Below are 22877 nucleotides of genomic sequence, written 5' to 3'. Positions count from 1 at the left end.
TCCCCATTTGAAGGGCCTGTTCAGGTTCACTTCTGGATTTGTGTTTTTGTACATGCGGGTGCATGTCCACATCTGTCTGTGTTTGTGCAGATGGGTCTGCTGTAGGGTGTGGGTGCGTGCGTGTACATATATGTGTATGTGTGTGCATGTGTGTTTGTGGGTCTGGGAGGGAGGGAGCTGGGAGATGGGTTGTGCTCCGCGCTAGAGCTATACACGGGTAGTGGAGTGTGAATGGGGCAGCCCGGTACTGTTGAACCCCGCGGCAAAGGTGTTATAGGGGTGCAAGGTCTGCAGCCCAACCAGGGAATTGGGAATCATAGTAATGGTGTTGGGGGTCATGAGTGGGATGTCATCAGGGGACCGCCGCAGGGTCAGGGTATAGTCGGGCAATGCTGTGAGGCGCAGTGTGTCGTGGGGTGGGCCAGCCTCACATTCGTGGTGAGTGGGCCCCAACTGTAATGCTGCCAGCTCCTCCTCTGGAGCAGTTCCCAATTCAGGGGCACCAGTTCCCCTCTGGGGACTAGGCTGCCTCAGGGGCTCCTGGCGCCTTTTGTCCTTACGGTAATAAAGGGCAGCAAAGGCCAACACATTGAGAAACAGGAGGGAGGCCCCCACGGCAATGGTGACACTTAGTTCAGTGGAGTAGTCTCGAGGGTTTTCGACCAGGAGTGGCCCTGCATCCTGGTCCCCATTCCAGGACCCAGGGGCATTCTCATTGCTGTAGGCGGGTGAGATGGCTGGCCGCTTGGTGCTCCAGGTCTTGCCATTGGGCCTGCGAGTGATGTGGGAGCTGTGGGTGGTGTCCGGGGGCGGCACTTTGGTGGTCGTGGATGTATAGTGGAACATGTCATGCAGGTTGTACAGGTGGGGCACCAGGTGTTTCCAAAAGGCTACCTTGGTGGCTCGGTAATGATCACGAACCCTTGGTTTCAGCCCGATGTGAAGGTAGAGCTGGTCCCGGGGATTGTATTTGGACCAGGCCACTTCCTCAAAGCGGTTGGCCTTGGTGTGAATGAACTTGGTATCCTGGGGTACCGGCTTGTTGGGATCCCTGAAATACCACATTGAAACCTAGGGTCACCATGCTACCTGGAGAAAGGAAAAGGCCCAGCCTCCTTCCTCTCACACCCACCGCTCTAAAATTTCCCACCGCTCCCATGTTTTTCAGGGTCCTGTCGCCGCCCCCCACTCCTTTCTTCCCCAGGGCTTGAACTAGTTCCCATGGCAGGCAGCATGAAAACCTCTCATTCTTCCCTGAGCTCATCTGCTGCCATCAGGCTGTGCTAATGCTTTGTCTTCTCACAACACCATTGAGTATCTATCAGTCCTTTCAGCTGCCCAGTTTTATCAAGAGCCCTTGGAAGACTCTTTCCAAGTGCGCGTTCTTCCCCTTTCATATTGCCTTTGGCCAGCTAACCTTGACTCCCACGATTCTACCAGTAATGCCTTCCTGTTCAGTTCGGATGCCTCGACAGACACAATTATTGTTTGGTGGTACTGGGTACCAGGGCCTGGGGCATGCTAAGCTAAAACTCTACTACCTCCTTTAACAAAAAGTTGAAGGAAGGAAAATAGCACAGAATTGTGACAAGAAGGGGAATAAAGGTGTTACCAAGCAAGATCTAGGGACTTGTGCAGGAAGGTAGGTAATGGAAGAGGTTAGGCAGAGGAGCATGCTGGGGTCCCAAAGAAGACACCCCATTTTCTACTCACCCCGTCTTGGCAAAGTTGGTCCAATAGGTCATAACAACAGCGCTGAGCATAACATCATTCTTGGAGAAGTTGCAGGGGAAAAGGTCAGTGGGACCTACCATAGGGACACCAAAAACATAGGGCACTTCATCCCCATGAGCTGCATCTGACCACGCGGGCTTCATGAGGCTCTGGCAGTGATGGTAGAAGGCGTAAAAGTAGGTAGGTGAGCCATATCGGGCATGCAGATCAGCCGTCACCACTGAAGGTTCCACCCACTGGTGGTCAGTGAAGAGCGCCACCAGGGTTTTACGGCGGGTCTCAGGGTTGTCACGATCTGCCCAGTCTGTGTACATAAACTTGATGGTCTCCCGCAAGGTGTCCTTACCCTCAGGGTAGCCATACAGATTGTCCACAAAATTGGAGACAGAGTAGTCAAAGTCAGTGCCAGAGACACCATCCTCAGGGTCTACCACCCCTTCTACAAACTTGAGACCCTCACCCTGGTTGACACCTAGCATGATATCATAGTTGAGGAACTCTCCCTGTTCCATAAGGATCTCAGGGTCATCAGGAATGACATCACCATCAATCACAGGGCCAAAAGCCACATGGTAGCGGGCTGGCTGAATGTCCTGTTCTACCAGCTCCTTGGCGCTCTTTTGTCGAAGACAATCCACCATATCCACGGTGTCCAGCACATTACAGCCCACTTTGTCTGCCAGCAAACTGGTGTACTTCACTGGTTGGTAGTTCACAGCCCAGCTAGATAGAGCAGAGCCACTTTGGATGATGGCCCTCTGGAAAAGCCCTATAGAATATAGGTGGCACTAGGTCAGAGCTGTCATGTCACATATGACCAGAAAACATCTTTTATCCTTTCTCACTGAGATCACCCTGTGCTGTGGATTGGCTAGGAAGGAGGAGATGGCAGGCCAGAACCAGAGTGGGGCTGCCGAGCTCCTTCTTTGATTCTCTTCCTGTGGATCCCTCCTCCCACCACCCTGCCACACACACACACACACACACACACACACACACACACACACACAGAGTTTCCCAGTCCTGGTACAGGGGCTGGTAACTTGGGGGTTAAAGGAAATGCCAGGGAGAATTAACCCCTTGGGGCCCAGAAATAGGCCTCCTTATGCTCTTTCCTCTCTATCACTCGTTGTCTCTCTCTCTTGCTTCCTGCCCAGCTGGGCCCAGTTCTGTGCCAACACACCACCAGAGAGCTGGCGCTTACACCACAAAGGGGTCTTTTTTATGAGAGATGAGAAATGCAGGCAGGAGAGAGCCCCACATTCTGGGAGTTGAGGGATGAATCCCAAGAGCAAAGGCCCTGGGGTCTGAGAATCTTCTGGCACGTGCCCTGGCAGTGTGGATTCTGCACAGATTCTCTTTCGCTGAAGCTATGGACATATCACATCCAGATTCCCCATAGCTAGAGGGACCCCATCCCCCAGATTCAAAAAGAAGATTCCTCCAGCTCCCAAAAGAAAGAACTATCTTTCTCTAGCCGCAATACTTCCAAGGGAGAATTTGGCTCTCACGTACTCAGGGCCAAAGGACAGATGCTTTTGCATGAGCAGAGTGGAGGAGAGACGTATGGATTACAGAGGGAGAAAGGAGAGAGAGGTGGGGGGAGGAGAGCCATTTTCTCAGATCTCCTCTGTGATACATTTATTAGTGATGGGGATGAAACCCAGAGCATCCCACGGAGTAGGCAAGTGCTTTGTCACTGAGCCACACCTCTACCCAGAGAGAGCAAATCTTTAAAGAAGCCAGGTCTCTAGAGCCACAAACCCCTTAAGATACACAGCACAGTGTTGTTCCAGGAAAGAGTCCCAGTCAGAAGAGGTGCCATGCCTCTCTTCAGACACGGGCACCCTTACAGCCAGTCATCTCACCCTCCTCTAGAGGAAAAAAAAGAGGACTCTGTTCTCTCTACTGTCACCTAGAAACAGATACTCTTTCTGGTGGTGCTGGGGATGTAACTCAGGTCTCCTTCCATTAATTAATTAATTAATATTCTCTCTTTGTCTGTGTGTGTGCACACGCGCATGCATTTGTGTGTGTGTGTGTGTGTGTGCCTTCTTTTTCTGAGACAAAGTCCTGCAGGTAACTCTAGATGGCCTCAAACTTATGGCAGTCCTCCTGCCTCAGTCTCCTAGGCACTGAGATTGCAGGTGTGCACCACCATGCCCGACTTTCCATTTCCTCTCTTTGCAGATGCAAGTGACACTTTAGTTTTCCATCCGTGTCATTTCTAGAGGGACACAGGGGCATAGCTTCTGGTGCGGTAACAATGCCTCCTCGCATTCAGAGACAAGCCTTCTTCAAAAGATGGCCAGGCTTCTTGAAAGAGTGCTCCCTCACGGGGTCAATCTCAACTATAGAAATGTGTTCTCGCTCACGTTTTTCCTCACTTTAGAGAAGGGCACTTGTTTCAAGGACAATTTTTCTTCATAAGAAGCTCAGCTTTGCCTCTCAGAGATATATTGCTCTCTATAGTCTAGATGGAAAGAGAACATTCCCCTGCCTAGCAAAATAGGGCTTATGCAAGTCCTTCGGAAACTCACTGGCAGAGGGACCCACATCAGAAACAGGGTAAAAATGAGTGTTCTTTAAGTGAGATATAGAGCCCTGGAGGGAGTCTCTGGTCTAACAACAGTCTGCCTCCCTCAGAGCAGCCTATGTCCCAGGCCAGAGTCTCACTTCAGACCCATCTCTCATGCTAGAACATTTCTCCTCTTGTTCAGACTTTTTCCCCGAGAAAGGTAGACAATGAGTGTTTCTTACACCTAGAAACCAATTTTCACCTTAGATTTTGACTCTGAAGTAACATGCCCTTCATACGGAAAGATTTCCTCGCCTGTAAGGAACTATTGTCCCTTCAGAGAGGCGTTCTGTTCCCACTCTCCCAAATAAGCCTCCCATGTGAGCCGAGCATAGTTCTCAGGGTGCGAATGGGAATTATTCTTCCATGAGGAGAACTAGCACTTCCTGCAGGAACAATTGCCTTTCCACCCCCTCCCCCTCAAGGGACACGGAACTGGTGGCAGAGGCCTCGTTGATTCTCCTAGGCACATCTGGGATCTGAAGCCAGGCATTCTGGGGCCTAGGATACCTGGAGGTCAAGGTGTACCAGCATCAAACTCTTCTACATGGGTCCTCAAGAGCTACTCACCCTCAGAATGATGAGACAGTGTGAGGAGGCTGACACAGGATGCACCGATGCCCGAGCCAAAGACCGTGATTCGACGGGGATCTCCTCCAAAGAAGGCAATATTCTCACTCACCCAGCGGAGGGCCTGGATTTGGTCAAGGAGCCCATAGTTGCCCTTGGCAGCCTGATCCCCGGTGCTCAGGAAACCTAGATTCAACAGAAGGCAGAGGAGAATGAGGGTGAAGGGATACAGGACTTGGGTTATGATGGCACGGAATGGATTTGGGAAAGTGTCACATGGAGGAGAAGCATGCAGCCATGTAACACTTCCCACCTCACTAATGCTAACATAAACCACTGCTTGTTTTTGCCAGGTCCAGCATCACCAATACAGGCAGGGTAAAGCCCCTGCTTCCCGCCCATGATCCAGTTTGGACAGAAGGGCCAGAGCATTTGAAGTGGTTGTTTCCTCTAGGAAACAATGGAAGGGCCTGCAAGTGGCCAGAACTCAGCATTCTCTGCCCTGATGTAGTATCTGGGGGTGTGATCCTAACATCAGGCAAGATACGGTGAAGAAAGCAAGGACCCTGGAGCCAAACAGCCCTTGGCTAAATTCAGCATCTTAGACATGTGGCCTTCAGCAAGTTATTTAAAATCTCTGGGCTGTAGTTTCCTCTTCTGTAAAATGGGGATAAAAATACCTCAAAGGGTTGTAACGAGGATAAAATGAGCATAAGGCAAGCACATGGTAGAGCTACAGTTACATTCCCCTTCTTTCTCTCTCTGAAGCGAAGAGCCCACAGGCAGCAATCCCTAAGCTTGCCTTGCCCGCCCCGTGCAAATCTGTCCAGCTCCAATTCTTCCTAGGACTTTGGTATGGCCCCCTTCCCATCACTCTCAGGGCAGGTCCTCATTTCCCTTCCTCCAACACCTAAGCAATCAAAAACTCTAGGGGATGCAGCCCAGCGGTCTGTGTTAACAAGCTCTCCAGGTGCTGCTGACGCCTGCTAAAGTTGAGAAGCCACTGGGTCAGATCATCTTTTTCATCTGGTGGAGAGACGAGCAAGTCAGTGCACTGCGTTACCACAGAAACAGGTCTTCCCGCCCACCCACTGGGATTTGCTGCTGAGGAGACTACATGTCACCATGGAGACTACCTTCCCACCCACCTGCTGGGATTTGCTGCTGTGGAGACTTGTTACCATGGAGACCACCTTCCCGCCCACCTGCTGGCTATCCCACAGAGATGTCCTATATCACCCCCCCTCCCATTTTAGGCTGATCTTGCTGTCTCGGTTCCTCTATCTCCTCCTTGATCCCTGAGTTCCTTGCAAGGCTCCGTCTATTTTCTCCTGCCCTAAGCTTCTGGAAGGGTCCTTTCCAGGTGGGTGTAATTGCTGTGCTCCTACACATTGGAAACCCAAACTTGGATCAGTATTCTTTGACTCCACAGTTAAAAGCCTGTTCACAGCACCTGGAATCAGCTTGGTTCAGGGCCATGTTAGAGAAGCCCACAGCTCGCAGAGAGCTGGCTGGCATTTCTGGCAGTCTGCAGGCAAAAAGCTTAATGCAAATAGAGCAGAGCCAAGCAGGCAGAAACCACATCACTACCTTTCCCAGGTCTTTCTGTGCCTAGCTTCTGCAAAAAATTCATCTTACCATCTTTGAGGGTGTTATTAATTTCCTTTGGTAAAATTAAGTATTTAAGTAGTTATTTATTCCCCCAGAACCTTGGCACATGTCTTTCATAACCCCAGGTTCCAGATAAGAAAAGGAGAGGAGATTAGAGTAAGCTTGAGCAACAGTAAGTGGAAGGACTCTAGTTCCTTCAGATGGGGCGGGTGGGCAGCATCTCTGTTGTGGGAGGTCCCATTCAGAAATGCAAGTGACTCCCGTGAATCTTAAAACCTATACTGGGCTGGGGGTGGTGGCAAAAAAACCCCAACCAACTAAGCAAACAAACAACAACAAAAAACCCTATGCCAGCCAACACCCATCTCAGCTACCCAAGCCTTGAGGTGTCCTAGCAAAATTTATCATGTGTCTGCTTTTTCCCCTCTCCCTCCCCTGTATTCATTTTTCCCTTTCTTTCACTTAGACAATAGCCGATTTGGCTTCAGTCTTTGTCAAGGCATGCTCAGTGAGATATGTTAAAGTTTTCTGTCTTCGCTGTGCATGGTTGGTGCACACTTCCATGACACTCAGAAGGCAGAGGCAGGAGAATTTTGAGTTCAAGGCCTCATGGAGTGACTTTGAGGCCACCTGGACTACAGGGCAAGGTCCTAGGGAGAAAGCAGGGAGTTGGGAGGGAGAGGGAGGGAGGGAGGGAGACGGAGATTCACACAGACAGAGATCTGCCTGAAAAGCCCTAGTAGAGGGTTTGCCCATACCTCTGCTCCCTCAAACCTCATGAGCTTCCAGAGAAGGAATAGTGAAGTATGTGGCTGGGGCCAGCCACTGATCCTCACTGCACAGTTCTTCTTCTGGTACCCTAGCCAGCAGGCTCAGAAGGTGATGGGTTAAGAATAACTGACCAGGAGTGCACAAAGCCTTGCAGTCTAGGAAAGAAGCCACTCATCGATTGCTTCCTAGAATTGTGGCCATTCACAGAAACTATGTGAGAATAAAGGCTCCAATATCTGACTCTACAAGTTGTCAAAATAAATCTGAGTCAGCCGCCTTGAACCCAAGTTTATACTGCAGTATACATAAGCTGCTTGTCAACAGAAGATGGAGGAATCTGGCAGATTGTATCAAAACTAGGTATTTGTGTCACTCCAGGACTGTCACTCACCATGCACTCAAGTTTGCCTGGAAGATACCTGAGCAATGATGTGGAATTAAGTTAATTTTGGAACCCCGAATAAAACTTGGCAAGCCCGTATGTTCTCAGTATATCCTCTACTTCTAGATATACCCACATCCTATATCCTGGAGGAGTCCTTTTGTTTTGTTGGCCCCAATCCCAGTGGGAGTGTCTCAAATAACAGCTACCCCTCTGGCTTGGCAGGTCAGGGGTTGGGGGAGATCTCCCGGAATTAACTTGCTGACATTCTCAAGATTCTTAGAGAAGCTTCTTCCACGGGCTGGCTGTACTCAGTGCTCAGGAGATGCTGGTGGGAGGGCAGGCAAGTGAGTGCATGGAACTGGAGTCCAAAACTGGCCACCTGCTTTTTTTTTAAAATATACTTTGGAAAACAAAACAACAGGGCCTCAGCTACACAGCAAGCTCCCCAAGCGTCAGGAACAAACTCATGTTCTACAGCGAGTGCCAAGAGACAAAAACATCTTGTATGTACCCAGAAGGCAATCAGTGGCTTATTGATTATATTTGTGTTCCAGAACAGGCACTGAAGAGGATGTAGGGAGTGGTTGGGAACTCCTGACCGGATCTTAGCCCATAACTCTTTTGAAGTGTGGAGTAATGTTATTTGTAACATTAATTGCTTAGCTCAAGGATGTACTTCTCTGATTACCAGGATGAGAGGAGGTGGTAAAGTCAGTGTTCTTAGCCTGAGTGCCACGGCTGAGCTTCAGGGGGCACTGCCAAGTCCTCTTTTTAACTACTAGTGTGCTGAGTGTGGTGATGTGTGCCTCTATTCCCAGTAGTTAGATGCATGGACAGGAGGGTCTCAAGTTTAAGGTTGCCTGGGCTACACGGTGAGACTTAGTCTTTTGTTTGTTTGGTTAGGTTGGTTGGTTAGTTGGATGTTTTGCTTTTGCTTTTTTGAGACAGGGTTTCTCTGTGTACCAGCCCTGGCTGTCCTGGAACTTGCTCTGTAGACCAGGCTGACCTTCAACTCACAGAGATCCGCCTGCCTCTTAAAGGTGTGTGCCACCACTGCCTGGCAAGACTCAGTCTTTAAAAACAAAAAATACGTGTGTGTGTGTGTGTGTGTGTGTGTGTGTGTGTGTGTGTGTCTGTATTGTTTTGATGAAGATCCATAATCTCAGAAGAGTGTAAGAAGTTCTCATAGAGAAGCTGAAAAGTAGAGTGGCTGAGGAGACGAGAGGGACATTCAGACCAGGACAGCACACAGAGGGCTCCCAACCAGCGACCTTTCATGCAGCCCACAGCTCCTGGCTGCTCCCATGGAGACCTTGAATCCTACTGAAATCTGGTGTTTCCTGTCTGCCTCATGTCCCAGTGGCACTCCCAACCTCTTTTCTCTCATCGGTCATTTCATTCTTTTCCTTACTTTCACCTCGCTTTCTCTCTCCTCCAGTCCTTTCTTTGCTTCCATTCCTTGCCCATCTGCTAACATAGCATCAGCATCTCTGCACATCCCAGGACACCTTGCAAAATGCACTCTTGTATTTAGAATTCTTGAAAGCCACTGAATCGAGTAATTTCTTTTAGTTAGAGAAAGAATAGCCAAATGCTTTGGGCACCGTTACTATGTGTGGAGTATGTTGTCTGTCTGCCGGTTACTGTGTGTGGATGTATGTTGTCTGTCTGCGGTTACTGTGTGTGGATGTATGTTGTCTGTCTGCGGTTACATTTGTGCCTTTGTTGCTCTTTCAGAACTGTGTGGCCCTGGTGTGTGAATTTACAGTCACCTCTGTGGTACAATGACACTTAGATCCCCTTTCTCAACGGGACACAGGAGCCTTGCCATGGTGTCTGAGGCAGTACAGGAAGACAGGGGGGGACATGGAAGAAGCATGAAATCTAGAGCCCAAATCAGATCATGAAGAGACCAAAGAGGTGCCCTACATGTTCCATAACCAAGACCTCAGGGAGCCACTGAAGAAGACACAGTCTAAAGCATTTTTCAGGCGTATCATTTCCCCAGAGGTTTGGTTTTTTTTTCTTTGTTTTGTTTTGTTTTTGAGACAGAGTCTCACTATGTAGGCCTGGGTATTCTAGAACTCGATATGTAGACCATGTGACTTTGAAACTCACAGAGACCCACCTACCTGTGCCTTCTAAGTGCTGGAATTAAAGGCGTTGCAACCACCACACCTAGCCTCATTTCTCCAGAATTGACACCAAATAGGCTGTATATCCCCACACAGCATTGTGGGTAAGTCAAGAGGAGACTGCCATTCTGTGCTTATAACCCCACCTAGAAGCAAAATGCAGGGCCACGGGGGCCACTGGGCCTGGAACTGGCAAAGCAACATAGGCAAATTCAAACAAGCTCCTGCCCAGCAAGCACACGAACTGCTGATTCAACATCTGGGCCCACAGCCCCCCACAGAAACCCTGAGGATACAATCCCCCAGTGAAGAAGATGGCTTCCTCATGCCACCACCAGAATATGAAGCTGGATGACCATCTAAAAGGGAGCAAGGGCCTATATGCTCTGTAACCTTCTCTGGGTGTTTGTTTACCTCAAGACCTTGGCTACCGATGGGTCCTGGCAGTCATCAAAGAAGGCATAGATAAGATAGAGAAACAGCCTAAAGCACCCAAACAGCCAGACTATGCGGTAGGTAGGATACACGGTGGCACATGGGGAGGGGCTTTGGCAAATACATGTGTGTGAGTATGGATAGGTACACATAACAGGTAAGAGTGAAGGGATGAATGTGTCCACGTATGTACATGAGGGAGTCTGAATGTGCTAGGGTAGATAGAGGTGCGTGTGCATGTGTGTGCGCGCACAGATGCAGCTCTAGGTACAAGGATGTGTGAGTATTTGAGAGGTAAGGGTGTGAGCACATGTGTATGTATTGGGTATATCTTGGCAGAGAATATGTAGGAAGACTGTGGACATGTGCATCCAACTAGGTATGTGGAGGGAGGGGTCTATTTGGTGTGCATGTGTGAGGAGTTATATGTCCAGTGACTTGGAATGGTCACTGGTGTGGAAGCAGAGGGTGGGTGTGTGTGTGTGTGTGTGTGTGTGTGTGCGCTGCGTGCGCACGCACACGCGTGCATATAGCTGAAATTTGTGGAGTGGATGCTGTGGACACGTAGGAAGCTAAATGCATGCAAAGAGAAAGAATGTTGGTTTGTGCTGTGTAGAGTAGGAGAGAGAGAGGTGTATGCATATGTGAAGTACATCATGTGTGAAGTGAATGCACAAGTGGGCCAAGTGGGAGGATACAGATGTGTGCATGTGCTTGTGTGTGTATGTGGTGTGTATGTAGGGGTAGTGGAAGGCATAGCTATGTATACATAACTATGTGGAATCTGAGTGTGGATGTACAGATTCTAGGTGTTTATGTAAGGTGTCAATAGAAGGGCAGCAAAACTTGCGACTCTGGGAGTGTGTGGTATTTATGGCGTGGCTGTGGCTAAAAGATGCAGCGCAGCATGTTTAAGAGCGTGTGTATATATAGGGAAGGTGGGAGAAATCTGTGCAGGGTGTGCATGTGGAGCATATAGTGTGTGGGTCTGTGGATATGTGTGTGAGAGAGACTGGATGTGTCTCGCTCTGTGCGGGTTGTGTAGGAGGAGACTGGAGCTGTGTGCGCATGTGCTTCGGGGAGTGAAAAGTATTTGTATGCGTGGGAGTGGGGTATGGAACGTGATGTGTGTGAGTGTTTAAGGGTGTGTGGTTACAGGGTGGATCAGAAGGCATATCTGTATGTGCATATGTACTTAGGACTGTGGGGCTGGGTGGGTAGCCATGAGATATAAGACTCCAGAAACTAACAGGGCCTACAAAACCCAGCCAAGCAGAGGTCTGGTAATAGAGGCCTGACTTGAGAGGTGGTGTGAAGTTTAAACCATACCTGGTGGCCCATGCCCAAAATCTCAGCACTGGGGAGGTGGAACCAGGAGTTTAAGACCAGCCTAAGCTACCCTGTCTAACCCCACCTTTTAAAAGAGTATAAGATTTGAATTGAATTTTCCCATTGGCATCTAAATATTCTGAAATGGGGCCTGGGGATGCAAGAAAGCCCCTGGTCACTGGTCATTAACACCAGTTAGAGAAACAAGACTGCCTGAGTTGACTTCCCCTGGATTCTTTCCCCCTCCCTTCAAAGCCAGCCTGCCTTCTAGGCACCTGGCAGAGAACCATACCTAGCACCCCAACTCGATAGTTGAGGGTGATGACGATGACGTTGCCATAACTTGCGAGAACACTGCCATCAATCATGTTGCCTGTCCCTTCCATGTAAGAACCTCCGTGGATGTAGACCATGACAGGCTTAGCACCACTGTCGCGGATGTCTGTAAGGAGAAGGGGTGAGACACAGGCTAGGTAGGATGCCCTTGCTCCCCTACCCCCGCCAGCCCTGGGGGGGGGGTGCGGGCAGCAAAGCTATTCCAGGTGCCAGGACACCACTGTCATCCCTGAGGGCAGGACTCATGGGGCTGCTAGGCCCAGAGTTCAAGTATTGGCCAGAGAGCTGAACCTGTATAATATTTTGAAAGATTTGGTTTGCAAGCACCTCCCAACTGAAGATGGCCCTGTGGGCATAATTCCTATGGCCTGGGTGACCACAGCTGGCTTCTGGGATAATAAGGAATAACAAGGGCTTGGTGATCCCTTAGCAGCATCAGGTGAATTCCTGCCCTGCATACCCAGGAGTCCTGGGACCTGACATGGCTTTAGAAAGCAGGAGCTGGGGAGCCCTGAAACCCCCAGGACTAGACCAGTTACATGGAAAAACGGCCATTGGCAGCAGCTGGATCCCCCCCCCCCACCAGTGCAGACAAAGACGAAAAGGGTGGGGAGAAGGGGTGGCACAGGGAGAGAACAGGAAGGTGGGGAAAGGAGGGGGAGTGGATGGTAGAGATGGGGTGGGAGAACCTTATAGACATGGTTTCTTAACCACATGCCCGTATCCCCCATTCTTCCTGGGCAAACTTAGCTGGAAACACTGGGGTGGAGCAGAACATGGCATGAGTTAAGATGTAGAAGTCTCTACCCAGGCCAGTGCCTGAGGGCTCAGCAAGGGGTTCTCCCGAGCCCAGGCAGCACCATGTTGGGCTGGAGCAGTCAAGAGAAGGCTCCAGGCCCGACCTTGGCTTGTCTGTCACCTGTCAGTCTGTGAGCTGGCCCACTCTCTGCCACATGGGCACAGCCCTACCAGTCACCACTGAATCCCCTGAACTGCCTGGCCCCTCCAGGGCCTCCAAAGGGGCAGGCCCAGAGCGTGGGTGGAGAAGGGACTGCTCTCGGCTGCAGCACAAACAATCTTGTTACCTCATGGAGGAAGGCTGGTCCCATCACTCCTCGAGAACCTTAGTTCATCTACTGATGGCTGTGGTATCTGGGCCACAGCCTGGCTCATTAGGCCACAGTTTTTTTGGTTCTGTCCCCAACCTACTGCAACCTCTGGCCCTGTGGCCATCTTTCTTCTGGGGAGAAAACTGGGGAAGTTCTAGCCCTGAATGTCCCTGCCTTGCCCCTTGGTGTATCCTAGCAGGGCCACTCTCCCAGGAGCTAGGCTCCTCATGAGACCCAGAGGCCTCCTTAGTGAATCCCAGGCACCCTGTCACCATCCAGTTTTACTTGTGCCTCCTCCCACCCTCCCTGGCCCTGCTTGCTCTTCACCATTTCTGCTACCATATGGGCAGGCGCCCATGAATCATAGAAAATGGGAGAGGGGCAGGGGCCAGGGCCAGGAAGACACCCTCCCTATGGCTCTACTTATGGTCAGTCTCCTGCTCCTGCCAGCCGTATCCATTACCCCAGAAGTCCCAGTGGCCAATAAGACCAAAGACGAAGGAACAGCCCAGCAGCTTTGTACAGGAACAGAAACACACCAACGGACGGACAGACAGACAGACGGGGCTTCTCCCCATTGAGAAGGGGAGGGGCTCTGTGCCATGCACCAGCCGCCGCGCCCTGCAGCCCCCAAATACCTTCATCTTCATCCCCGTCATTATCCGCTAAGTCCTCGCCCTGTTTCTTAGCGCCGGATCCTGGGGACCAGACACGGGGAGACACAACAGCACAGAACAGAGAACAAAACAGAGAGAGAATTCAAAAACAGCATGACTGCAGTGTGGCCCAGCAAGCCAGCTCTGGGCCTGGGCCCAGGACAGGCAGGAGGGATGGCAAGAACTGAGGGAATGGGTGGGCTGAGGCCCAGACCTTCATCAGGATGATGGTGTTGCAGGCCTCTGCTGTGCTGACCTCCCTACACCTCCCTGCCCCGCCTCCCTGTCCCCGACCAAGTTCATTTAGTTAGGAAGGAGGTAGCAGCAGGTGGGCTGGGGCACAAAGCCGGAGGCCCACTTGTGGAAACTTCATTTCAGATGGATGGAAGGGCTGCATGTGTAGGCACAGGCAGGCTGAGCTGGAGGGCAGGGATAGGTCCTGAAGGTGAGGAGTGACATTGCCAGCATCTGCGGATAGCTATGTGATATTCTTAGGGCGGAAGTGATTACCGGAGACCCGGGGTCTGAGCTCCCAGGTCCCAGTGGGCAGATTCGAGCCCAGCCTCAGCTGACCCTGATTCCCGCAGGAGAAGATGAGAGATGAAATTTTTCCTCTGGCCTTGTTCACTGGGCCCCCCTGCTCTTGATAATGGTAAATAGGAACCAGTTTTAAGAGCAGCAAGTGTTGCTCTAGGAGAGAGCCAGAGGGGGAGGAGAGGAGGGGAGGAGAAGGGAATGGAGGAGGGAGGAGAGAGAGAGAAAGAGAGAGAGAGAGAAATGGATCCTACCATATGCTGACTACTGAACATCTACCACACGCCAGACATATTCTACTTCTACTGCTTGATCCTCACATCCCAGTGGGTCGGCATCATTTTTATTCCTCTTTCACTGATGGGGAAACTGAGGTTCAGAGAGGTAAAGTGACTTGCTCAAGATCACACAGCTAGGAAGTGCTAGAAGTGTGGATGAAACCCAGGCCTGCTTGACTCCAAAGCCCTTATGGTCTTTCCACTGCATCATGCCACCTTTCAGGGGTGAGGGAAAGGGAACGAAGAAATAGATGAGAGAAGAGGTGGAGCATGACAGGAGACAAGAGGAAAGAGACTAGAGGAGGAAGGAAGGTATTTAGGACCGGGGGAGGGAGGTAGGCTGACACCATTTCTAGTTCTGAGGAGACTAGAAGAACATCTTAGAATGGCTGTAAAAAGACATGATCTACTAGTGCCTGGTTGCTGGTCAGTGTCAAAAATGGAAGTAATTCTGCTGGTACCACACCTTACCCTCTTGCTTCCATGATCACAGATACCTTGAACCTGGAGCAAGCAGATGGCCCTCTTTCTCTGTTGGTCTGCACTCTGGTGACTGAATATCCTTAGAGTTATTGATCAAAACAGTGACACCCTCATGCTACAAGATGCCGTTCCAACTTGGGCAAAACCCCAGCTCTAGTAGAAATAACCTCTGGCTTCCTGAACTTCCGGTGGCACCTAGTGTCTTAACACATTAGCTCAGCACCTGCCGGTCTTGCCCTCAGAATCTCAATGAGACCACCCAGCAGAATCACTCCTTCCTAAACATAAATTCCTTTCAACTCCATGGAGGCAGGGCTAGGGCAGATCCTTCCCAGGACACCCTTCACTTCGGTGACTCCTTCTGCGAAGCTCTGGGGGTTCTTGGCTTGCTACATCACCCCAGCCTTGCCCCAGTCTCCCCTGTACAGATGTCTTTGCTCCTTCAGCATGTCCTTGATGAACAATTCCTTGCTGCCATGGGATTTACCAGGTAGCACCCCCAGACATGGCACCATGTAGGATCCTACATAGGCCACCCCAGCTGCCCTGTCCTGTACATTTCACACACACACACACACACACACACACACACACACACACACAAACACACCCTGTGTGCCCAAAGAGGCAACATTTGTAGCTTTTTCAGATGGCTAACAGGCCCAGGATAGGGAACTAATTTGAACAGTTAAACAAAGGACCTCCCCTATCCTATCTAAAGCCCCCTTCCCAGTGCCTACGGATTTAAGGAAAGAAATCCAGCCGAGCTTTAATACCAGCCTAGGATCTTTTTCAGAACAATGATTAGACTCCGTTCACATCCCAACAGCACCTTGCCCATCGTCCACAGTTAAAATTGGCAAAATATTCATACTGCATGGTGCCTTCCAGTCAGCAATCTGGCCAAAATCTCAGTATGAGCTTGGCCTGCCCTAGGCTCTTACCGGAGCCCTGAAAGACCTTTCTAAGCAGTGGCTAATAGTAATACCATCTCTTCCTCACCCCACTGCACCCCACTAAGTAGTACCTCATGAGAGCAGCTTTGAAACCCTTTCCCTAAATACACGTGCAGGCTAATGGAAGGTTACAGCCACGATGGTCTTTCTGCCTTCCCATGTGGAAATGGAGGCTCTTAAAAAAAAAGGAGACTGACCTCTGAGCCTGGGCTATATAAAGAGCTCATGGCCAGCCCAAGCTGCATAGCAAGACCCTGCCTCCAAAAGCAAAACAAAACACAGCAAAGCAAAGAAAAACGAGAGAGAATCAAAAGAATGACATATGAGTTGGCAGCGGAGGCCAGGTCACAGGGGTGGTGCTTCCTAGACCAGCGTTCTTGCTGGGGGGGCGGGGGGGCGGTACTAGAGAAATCCTTCATTTGCATGAGAGCCTGTGCACACTTCCTACTGCACAGGAGGGGCCTGGGCTGGATGTCAAGAGAGGTAAAACACTGTTCTTAAGGGCAGCGAGTCGGACTCCCTTCTCCAGTGTGCATCAAAAGCCCTCCACATGAGGAGCTTTAGAATGTGCTGATTCTGCGGCTGTCCTTAGAGATTCTCATTCAGTAGGGATGGTTCCATCCCAAGAATCCTGATGACACGGGAGAAACCCTGCCCTAGAGCATCAGAGGAAAACAAAGGCCAGGCTTGCCATAGGCTTGTAAGGGTTGAGTTGTGGTTGTCCTTGTTCCTTAGGCTGTTACCAGAGTCGACTGAACCAACCCAGTCACATCTGATCTATGTTTGAGGGAGGTGGCATTGGCCAGGTGGTAGTTGCCTCCGCGGGCTACAGTGGAAAGAACATTCCCTGAGGGCTAAGAGCCCTAGGTTTTGGCCTCAGATCTGCTCTAGACTGGCAACAGGGCCTTGTACAGCAAGTCACTCCCCTGGGCTCGGTTCCTCATCTGTAAAATCGGAATACTGCTTCCTGCCTTGCTTGCTTCCCTAATGTGGAGAGGGGTCTATGAGGTAAATATAAGAACCCTTGCAGACAACATAAAGTGGTGTGCAAACAGGAAACATTACAATATGGGGAAACAAATCCCTTCATCAGGAGGGTGAATTTCAAATTGGCTTTCTTTAGAGTCTCCAGTGTGCCGAGGTTTCCAGTTTCTGCCACGGGAGTAGCCTGAGTCCTTCAGCTCTGGTCAGAGGTGGTGAGGCAGGGGCAGGGTGTGCACTACACAAGAGCAGCTAAATCTGTGTACCCGAGTTTCTCCTAGGTTTCAGTAGGGGAGGGTCGAGTATAGACCTTCAACCCAGGACTGAGTACTGGAGAGACGGTCCTCATATCTGCACTGGCTGCAGGGGAAGGTGGAGCTTCTGGCTCCATCTTGACTGCCGGCTTTCTTTTGAGGTGTTACCAAAAGAAGCACTGGGTCTATCTTTGGTACACTCCTTAGGGAAGCTGGGAAGATTGGAAGCAATGGGCTTTCTGCTTCTGTTCTGAACCTGCCTTAGGCCACTGGAACCTTTCTGCAAAATAGCCAGGGCCCTTGGAGGAGGTGGGACCTTAAGCCTGGGACCTTAAGTCTGCTTACAACCCTCGCAACCTGGGCTACTTGAAGGAAGGCTGGGTCCTCAGGGGCAGGGGCAGGTGGGCAAGCAGCCCTCCCTCTCTCTCTCTCTCCCTCCCCGCCGGCTCGCTACCTACCTCCTTTCCTACAAATTTTCTTGTTGGGCTTTCGGGCGCATTCCTTGGAAATCCGCTTTACTGTAAAATGAATAAAAAACTAAAAAATAACAGGAGGCCTCTGCCCAGGGGCATGCATCCCCCCCACCCAGGCCCCAAGAGCTGAGCTGCTCTGCAGCGGCACATGGCAGAGAGCCTGTCCCACCATCTCCTTGTTTCTGTCACTTACCTTAATATGACCCCCGCGGGAGGAGGCATCAGCTAGTGGAAGAGGAGGCACCTAAGCATCTCCAACCAGGCTTGCCCCCCTGCCCCCCACACACACCCAGCTCCCTCAGCCACACACACCTACCACCTTTTGAAGCAGGTGGAAATGGCAACAGGGGGGCCTGGTGGAGCCAGCATCCTCCCGCGGGCAGCTGCCAGCAGTCACCCATACTCCCCCAGGGTACCCCCATCCAGCACTGGACCTAGACCTGTCAAAGCTCTCAGGCCTGACATTAGTGTCACTCACACATGGGAGCTCGGACAATGCTGGGGAAGGAAGAACAGGGAGGGGAAAGGCCAAGCGGAGTGATGGTTAGAAGCATCTTCACGGACAGACAGACGCATGCTGCAGGGCACACAACCACATGCAAGCCACAAACACAACAGGGCAGGCGGGAGGCAAGGAGGGCACAGTGCCTGGCCGCAGCACTCACCATCTTCCGTGGGCACATAGACATTCAAGTAGAGGCAGTCTTCATTGGGCTCCTGGATGTAAGTAGCGACGATATCCAAGTTGGCAGTGAACCAGACTGGCAGCATAACTTCGGGCACAGCTGTGTGGATGTTCTGGGGACACACTGGGGGAAAGTGTGTGGCGTTCCGGATGCCTGACCAGGATGGGGGTGGTTCAGGGGGCAGGAAGCGTTTCTCGCCGATGGGGGGAGCTGCGTAGGGTACCCCCAGGTACTGGTCCACAGGACCCAGGATCTCACTGGGCAATGGTACTCTGGCACCCCTTAGCTTCCCAAAGTGAGTATTGACTGTGGGTGCTGGAGCCTGTGTACTGGCCCTCAGCACCAAACTGAGGAACCACAGCGTGAGACACAGACTCCGGCCAACTGTGGGCGTGGGGCTCAGGGACAGCGAGGGCAGGCCAAGCTGCAGCCACATGTTCCGGGCAGGGGTACTGGCAGGAGAGGCAGACTCCGGGGTCACAGCATCAGCCCAATAGGCAGCCCCTTCATGGCCACACTGACTTGAACCTCAAAACTGAGCTCTCCAGGGACACCTACAGGTGCCCAGCAACGCAGAGAGCAGAGAGCAGAGAGCGGGTCGTCCAAGCACCACCACTTCGAAAGAGGGCTCCCTTAGGGCCAGACAGGCCTGTGGAAAGAGGGAAGCATGTGTCATCCAAGATGGTCTGTGAGGGCTGGACAATCAGTCTTTGGGACCCTGGTGGGCTTAGCCTATTTTCCCACAATTAGAGGTTTCACATGCCCAGGGTTCCGGGCACTCACAGGCGACCCATTGCTTTTCAAAACTATTTTATGTGCCTGGCCATGGTTGGGAAAAAAAATCTAAGGGGATGAACAGAGTGACAGTTGTGGCCATTGCAAATTCAGTTCCCGACTCTGGCTCCATCATCAGTGGAATTCACCATGGTCTTCTGGAGTCAGAGCATGCAGTGATAGGGAGAGCTGGAAGTACGGCTTCCAGTATGGCTGCCAACTTCATTCCAGGACAAGAAAAGAAAAGCTGCAGCCAGGCAGAAGGTCCCACCGAGATATGCCCTTTCCCCTCAGGCAGGGCAGGGAGCACCACAGCCATTCCCCTAAGTCCAAAGATCCTTCCCTGCCCCTCCTTGACTGTTCTCCCCAGCCTCCACGGCTGCCAAGTCCTTAAACCTTTCTCATTGCTGCTGTCTAGCTCTTCATTCACAGCCAATGCTAGAACCAAAGGCAAAAATCCGTCTGCTGAGCACGCTAGGCATTGTGGATGCCAGTCCAGTGTAAAATAAACAACAGGGTGTAGGGACATACACTTGGAACTCATGAAATAAACTCACAAAGACTCAAAGAGGGAGTGAGAGACCAAGCCAGGATCAGACACTGCAATATTCACTGGTAGAGACATACATTCCAAACCCACAGAGATCCCCTCATTCAGTCCCACATTCCAAAACAGTCTGCCTCACACAGCCAGAGCCTCACAGTGATACAGTCATACACACAGAGAGACCTACTGAAGCAAAATCACACATACCCGCATAGGTAAATATCCAGACACAGCGGCATAATGGTGACACATAGGTGGAGACAGAAACAGAAATAGCAACACATTCAGACACACAGGCCTTCTGACACAGTTACAGTCAACACATATACACAGGCACACGGACATGTGTGTCCCACATGGACACACATGCACACAATGAGCATGCAAGCACGCACTTGTACACATGCACACACAGAAGCACATTTAGTTTTTCCCCATTTCTCCCGCCTTCCGAGATTGCAGGCATGTTCCTTTAAGAAGTGGCTGAAGGGGTGGGGGAGGGAGATTGGGAACGACTGACCGGCAAACGGCCACCAAGGGAGGGGAATGTGTGTGTGTGTGTGTGTGTGTGTGTGTGTGTGTGTGTGTGTGAGAGAGAGAGAGAGAGAGAGACAGAGACAGAGAGACAGAGACAGAGAGACAGAGAGACAGAGAGAGGGGGGCAGGAAAGCAGGCAGGCAGATAAAGTGACTAAAGGGATGGGGGCTCAGAGGAAACGGGGAGCAAAGTATGGGGTGGGGAGATCCCAGACACTGCCCAGAATGCACCCGGGTGGAGAGGAGGAGAGGAGGAGGGGAAGGGGAAGGAAGGGGTAGAGGGAGGTGGGGCAGGAGGGAGTGGGTGGGTGTGTATATGGGGGGGGGTAGTCCGCAGCTGAGTTCACACAATCCCCCCATTCACCGTCTCCATGGCAACTCTGGGGCACAGACCGCTCATTCACACGGCTTCCCTGCCAGCACCCCCCCTCCATTAACCCCCTAGATGCTGCCCCCACCTCATAAATTCCATTAACCCTTTCTAGAAGCCTTCTTCTCCAGTAACCCTTCGGCGCCAAATGCCAAATTCCCCTATTGAGTCAGTTCGCTGCAGCCCCTCCCTCTGGTGAACACCTAGACAAACCAACCGACCCCCAAATGCCCTCTGTACCCTAGGACCCACTGTGAGTTCCCAAGGCCAAGATCTCCATTCTGGTCCAACTTGCAATTTGGGAGAAGACAAGGGGAGGCAGCAATGCTGGGATGAGAATGGCATCTAAGGGGACTTTGGGGGCTGGAGCGGTATTGGGTAAGGGGCATTGTGTTGGAATGGACCAGTGTTGAGAACTGCAGAATTGGGGGCTATGTGGGTTTGGAATGGTATTGGAGGATGAAATTGCCCTAGAATGGGAAGGATAGAATAAAGGCCTCCGTTGGGTGGGGGGGCTGCAGAGAGTGGGGGAGGGAACCTGGCTATAAAATGCTATGATGGAAGGGGGATGGGGGTGCACTGCAGGGGAGGGGGTATTGGCAATGTGCAATACTAGAATGGGGCTGGGGGCTCTCGTTAGGGGTATTTTGGTGAGCATGCAGGCTGGATCATAGAAATAGAGGGACCATGGGCGGGAGGATGATAGGGATGCAGGATTTAGCGAGGAGGTAGAGGAGAAAAGCAAAGCGAGGGAGGGTTGGGAGGTCAGGGGTACCTATGGAGAACACGGGGTTGGGAAGGATGGGAGCCACTGGCTGGGGAGGTGGAGGGACCGGGATTGGGAGGGGACAGGATTGGGGAAAGGTATGGGCAGCTAGAGGATGAGAGACCGGAGCAGGCGGCCTCACCTGTTCCCCAGGCGGCTGCAAACGACTGAACCCGGCCAAGGACCACCCATATCGCCTCCAGGCCAAGGGCTCCGCACCCGAATCCCCGAGATCAGCTCTCCGGCAGCCTGGCTGCTGTGCCCGCGCACAGAGGGGGCGCGCTGCGCGTGCCCGGACACGGGGGGCGCGGTCCCTGGCATTAACTCCTTTTGTGCCAGTGATGGCTCAAGTCCTGGGGCATGGCCCAATACCCCCACTCCATGTTCAAGCAAGCTCTGCTCGCACTCTCCCTACCCACTCCACACTTCACATCCCAAGCTATCAGACAGGTAGATGATCTTCCAGGACTGCAAGTCCAAACTTTTATCTGCAAAGCTTGAGACCTTGACACACAGGGAGAAACTGAGGTATTGTATGCAGAAAATCCGTTTCTTGCCACAGAGACCTCAATTGGCAGCCATCACCTCTCCTCAGCCCCAGTACCACCAAGGCAGCAAGCACCAGTGGGGCTGCTTCGCCCTTATCCTGTTACTCTCCCAGAGGTCAATGTCATCCACTTCTGCTTCTACTAAGGCAGATTAGATTCCGACTGCCAGCACACTAATTGCCTGACCATTGTGGCTTCTACCCCAACCCCAATAGCCAATGTTTTTACCTACCTTCTGTATGTAATGCACCTGCCCACTTGACCTAGCACACATACACACCCAAATCCCGGCTGAATGTCCTTTATCCCAGCCAAACTTCTACCCACTAGGGCTCTGGGACTATCTATGCCAGGATAGAGTCAGGAAAAATATGCTTCACGTGTGTTGGCTTTACCATACCTGGGAGTCCCATTCCTTACAACTTGGACAAATCCCATGTGTAGGAGAGCTTTGTGGGCTCAGAGGGACTTTTAAAATTAACTTGGATATTTACTGGCACTCCCGCTTTTATCAGCATACTGAACACTTCCCAGTGATAGGGTGCAACCACAGCTGGAGGGTCCCCTCCAGCGGTCACCCAACCACCTGGCTAGTGTAGTGCTTTTCCAGCCCCAGCTGGGTAGACCAGAAATCAGCATTCTCATAAAGCAACTGGGGTCTCCAGCACAGCCTTGGGTCTAAGGCCCAAGGCAGATAGACCACAAAGACAGTGAGAATGGCTCAGTCCTTGTCCCAAATGTGATTCAGAAGGAAGTTTTGAATTGGGAGCGAGCAACAGTTACCCTGGGAAACTGCCAAGGTGGGTTGTGTAAAAATATGAAGTTCCAGCAGCAGGCCAGAGAAGCAGGTGTGGCTTTTTGCTGGCCTCTCTTCCTGCTAGAGATACTCTGGACTTCTGTCACCTATTTGACATCACACGCCCCTAGAGAGCAACTTCTCAGCCCAACTTCTTTGGGGAAGTTCTCTAGGTAGCTTGGTGTATGATGGGGACCACATTCTCATGGACAAAAGGAAAGGTTTGGCATCTCTGTTCCTACTCTC

At 51.4% G+C, this 22877-nt stretch overlaps 1 protein-coding gene across 3 annotated transcripts; it reads right to left on the bottom strand.

Moving 5' to 3' along the window:
* Positions 1-207: 207 nt before the first annotated feature.
* Positions 208-18730, bottom strand: Nlgn3 (neuroligin 3). 3 transcript variants are annotated; one of them, XM_038316873.1, is made up of 7 exons: positions 18274-18730; positions 17594-17653; positions 13632-13691; positions 11841-11990; positions 4883-5068; positions 1714-2503; positions 208-1051 (listed from the first exon to the last, which is right to left on the bottom strand). In XM_038316873.1, the coding sequence occupies exons 1-7, from the start codon at positions 18728-18730 to the stop codon at positions 208-210; spliced, it is 2547 nt and encodes an 848-aa protein (XP_038172801.1). The 3 variants fall into 3 exon arrangements, with proteins under 3 accessions (XP_038172801.1, XP_038172802.1, XP_038172803.1); XM_038316874.1 differs by lacking the exon at positions 17594-17653; XM_038316875.1 differs by lacking the exons at positions 13632-13691; positions 17594-17653.
* Positions 18731-22877: the final 4147 nt, after the last annotated feature.

The sequence above is a fragment of the Arvicola amphibius genome, chromosome X (assembly GCF_903992535.2).
Source record: "Arvicola amphibius chromosome X, mArvAmp1.2, whole genome shotgun sequence".
Classification (NCBI taxonomy): Eukaryota; Metazoa; Chordata; class Mammalia; order Rodentia; family Cricetidae; genus Arvicola; species Arvicola amphibius.
Note: the sequence above shows the minus strand (reverse complement) of the source record. Positions and strands in the feature narration are given on the sequence as shown.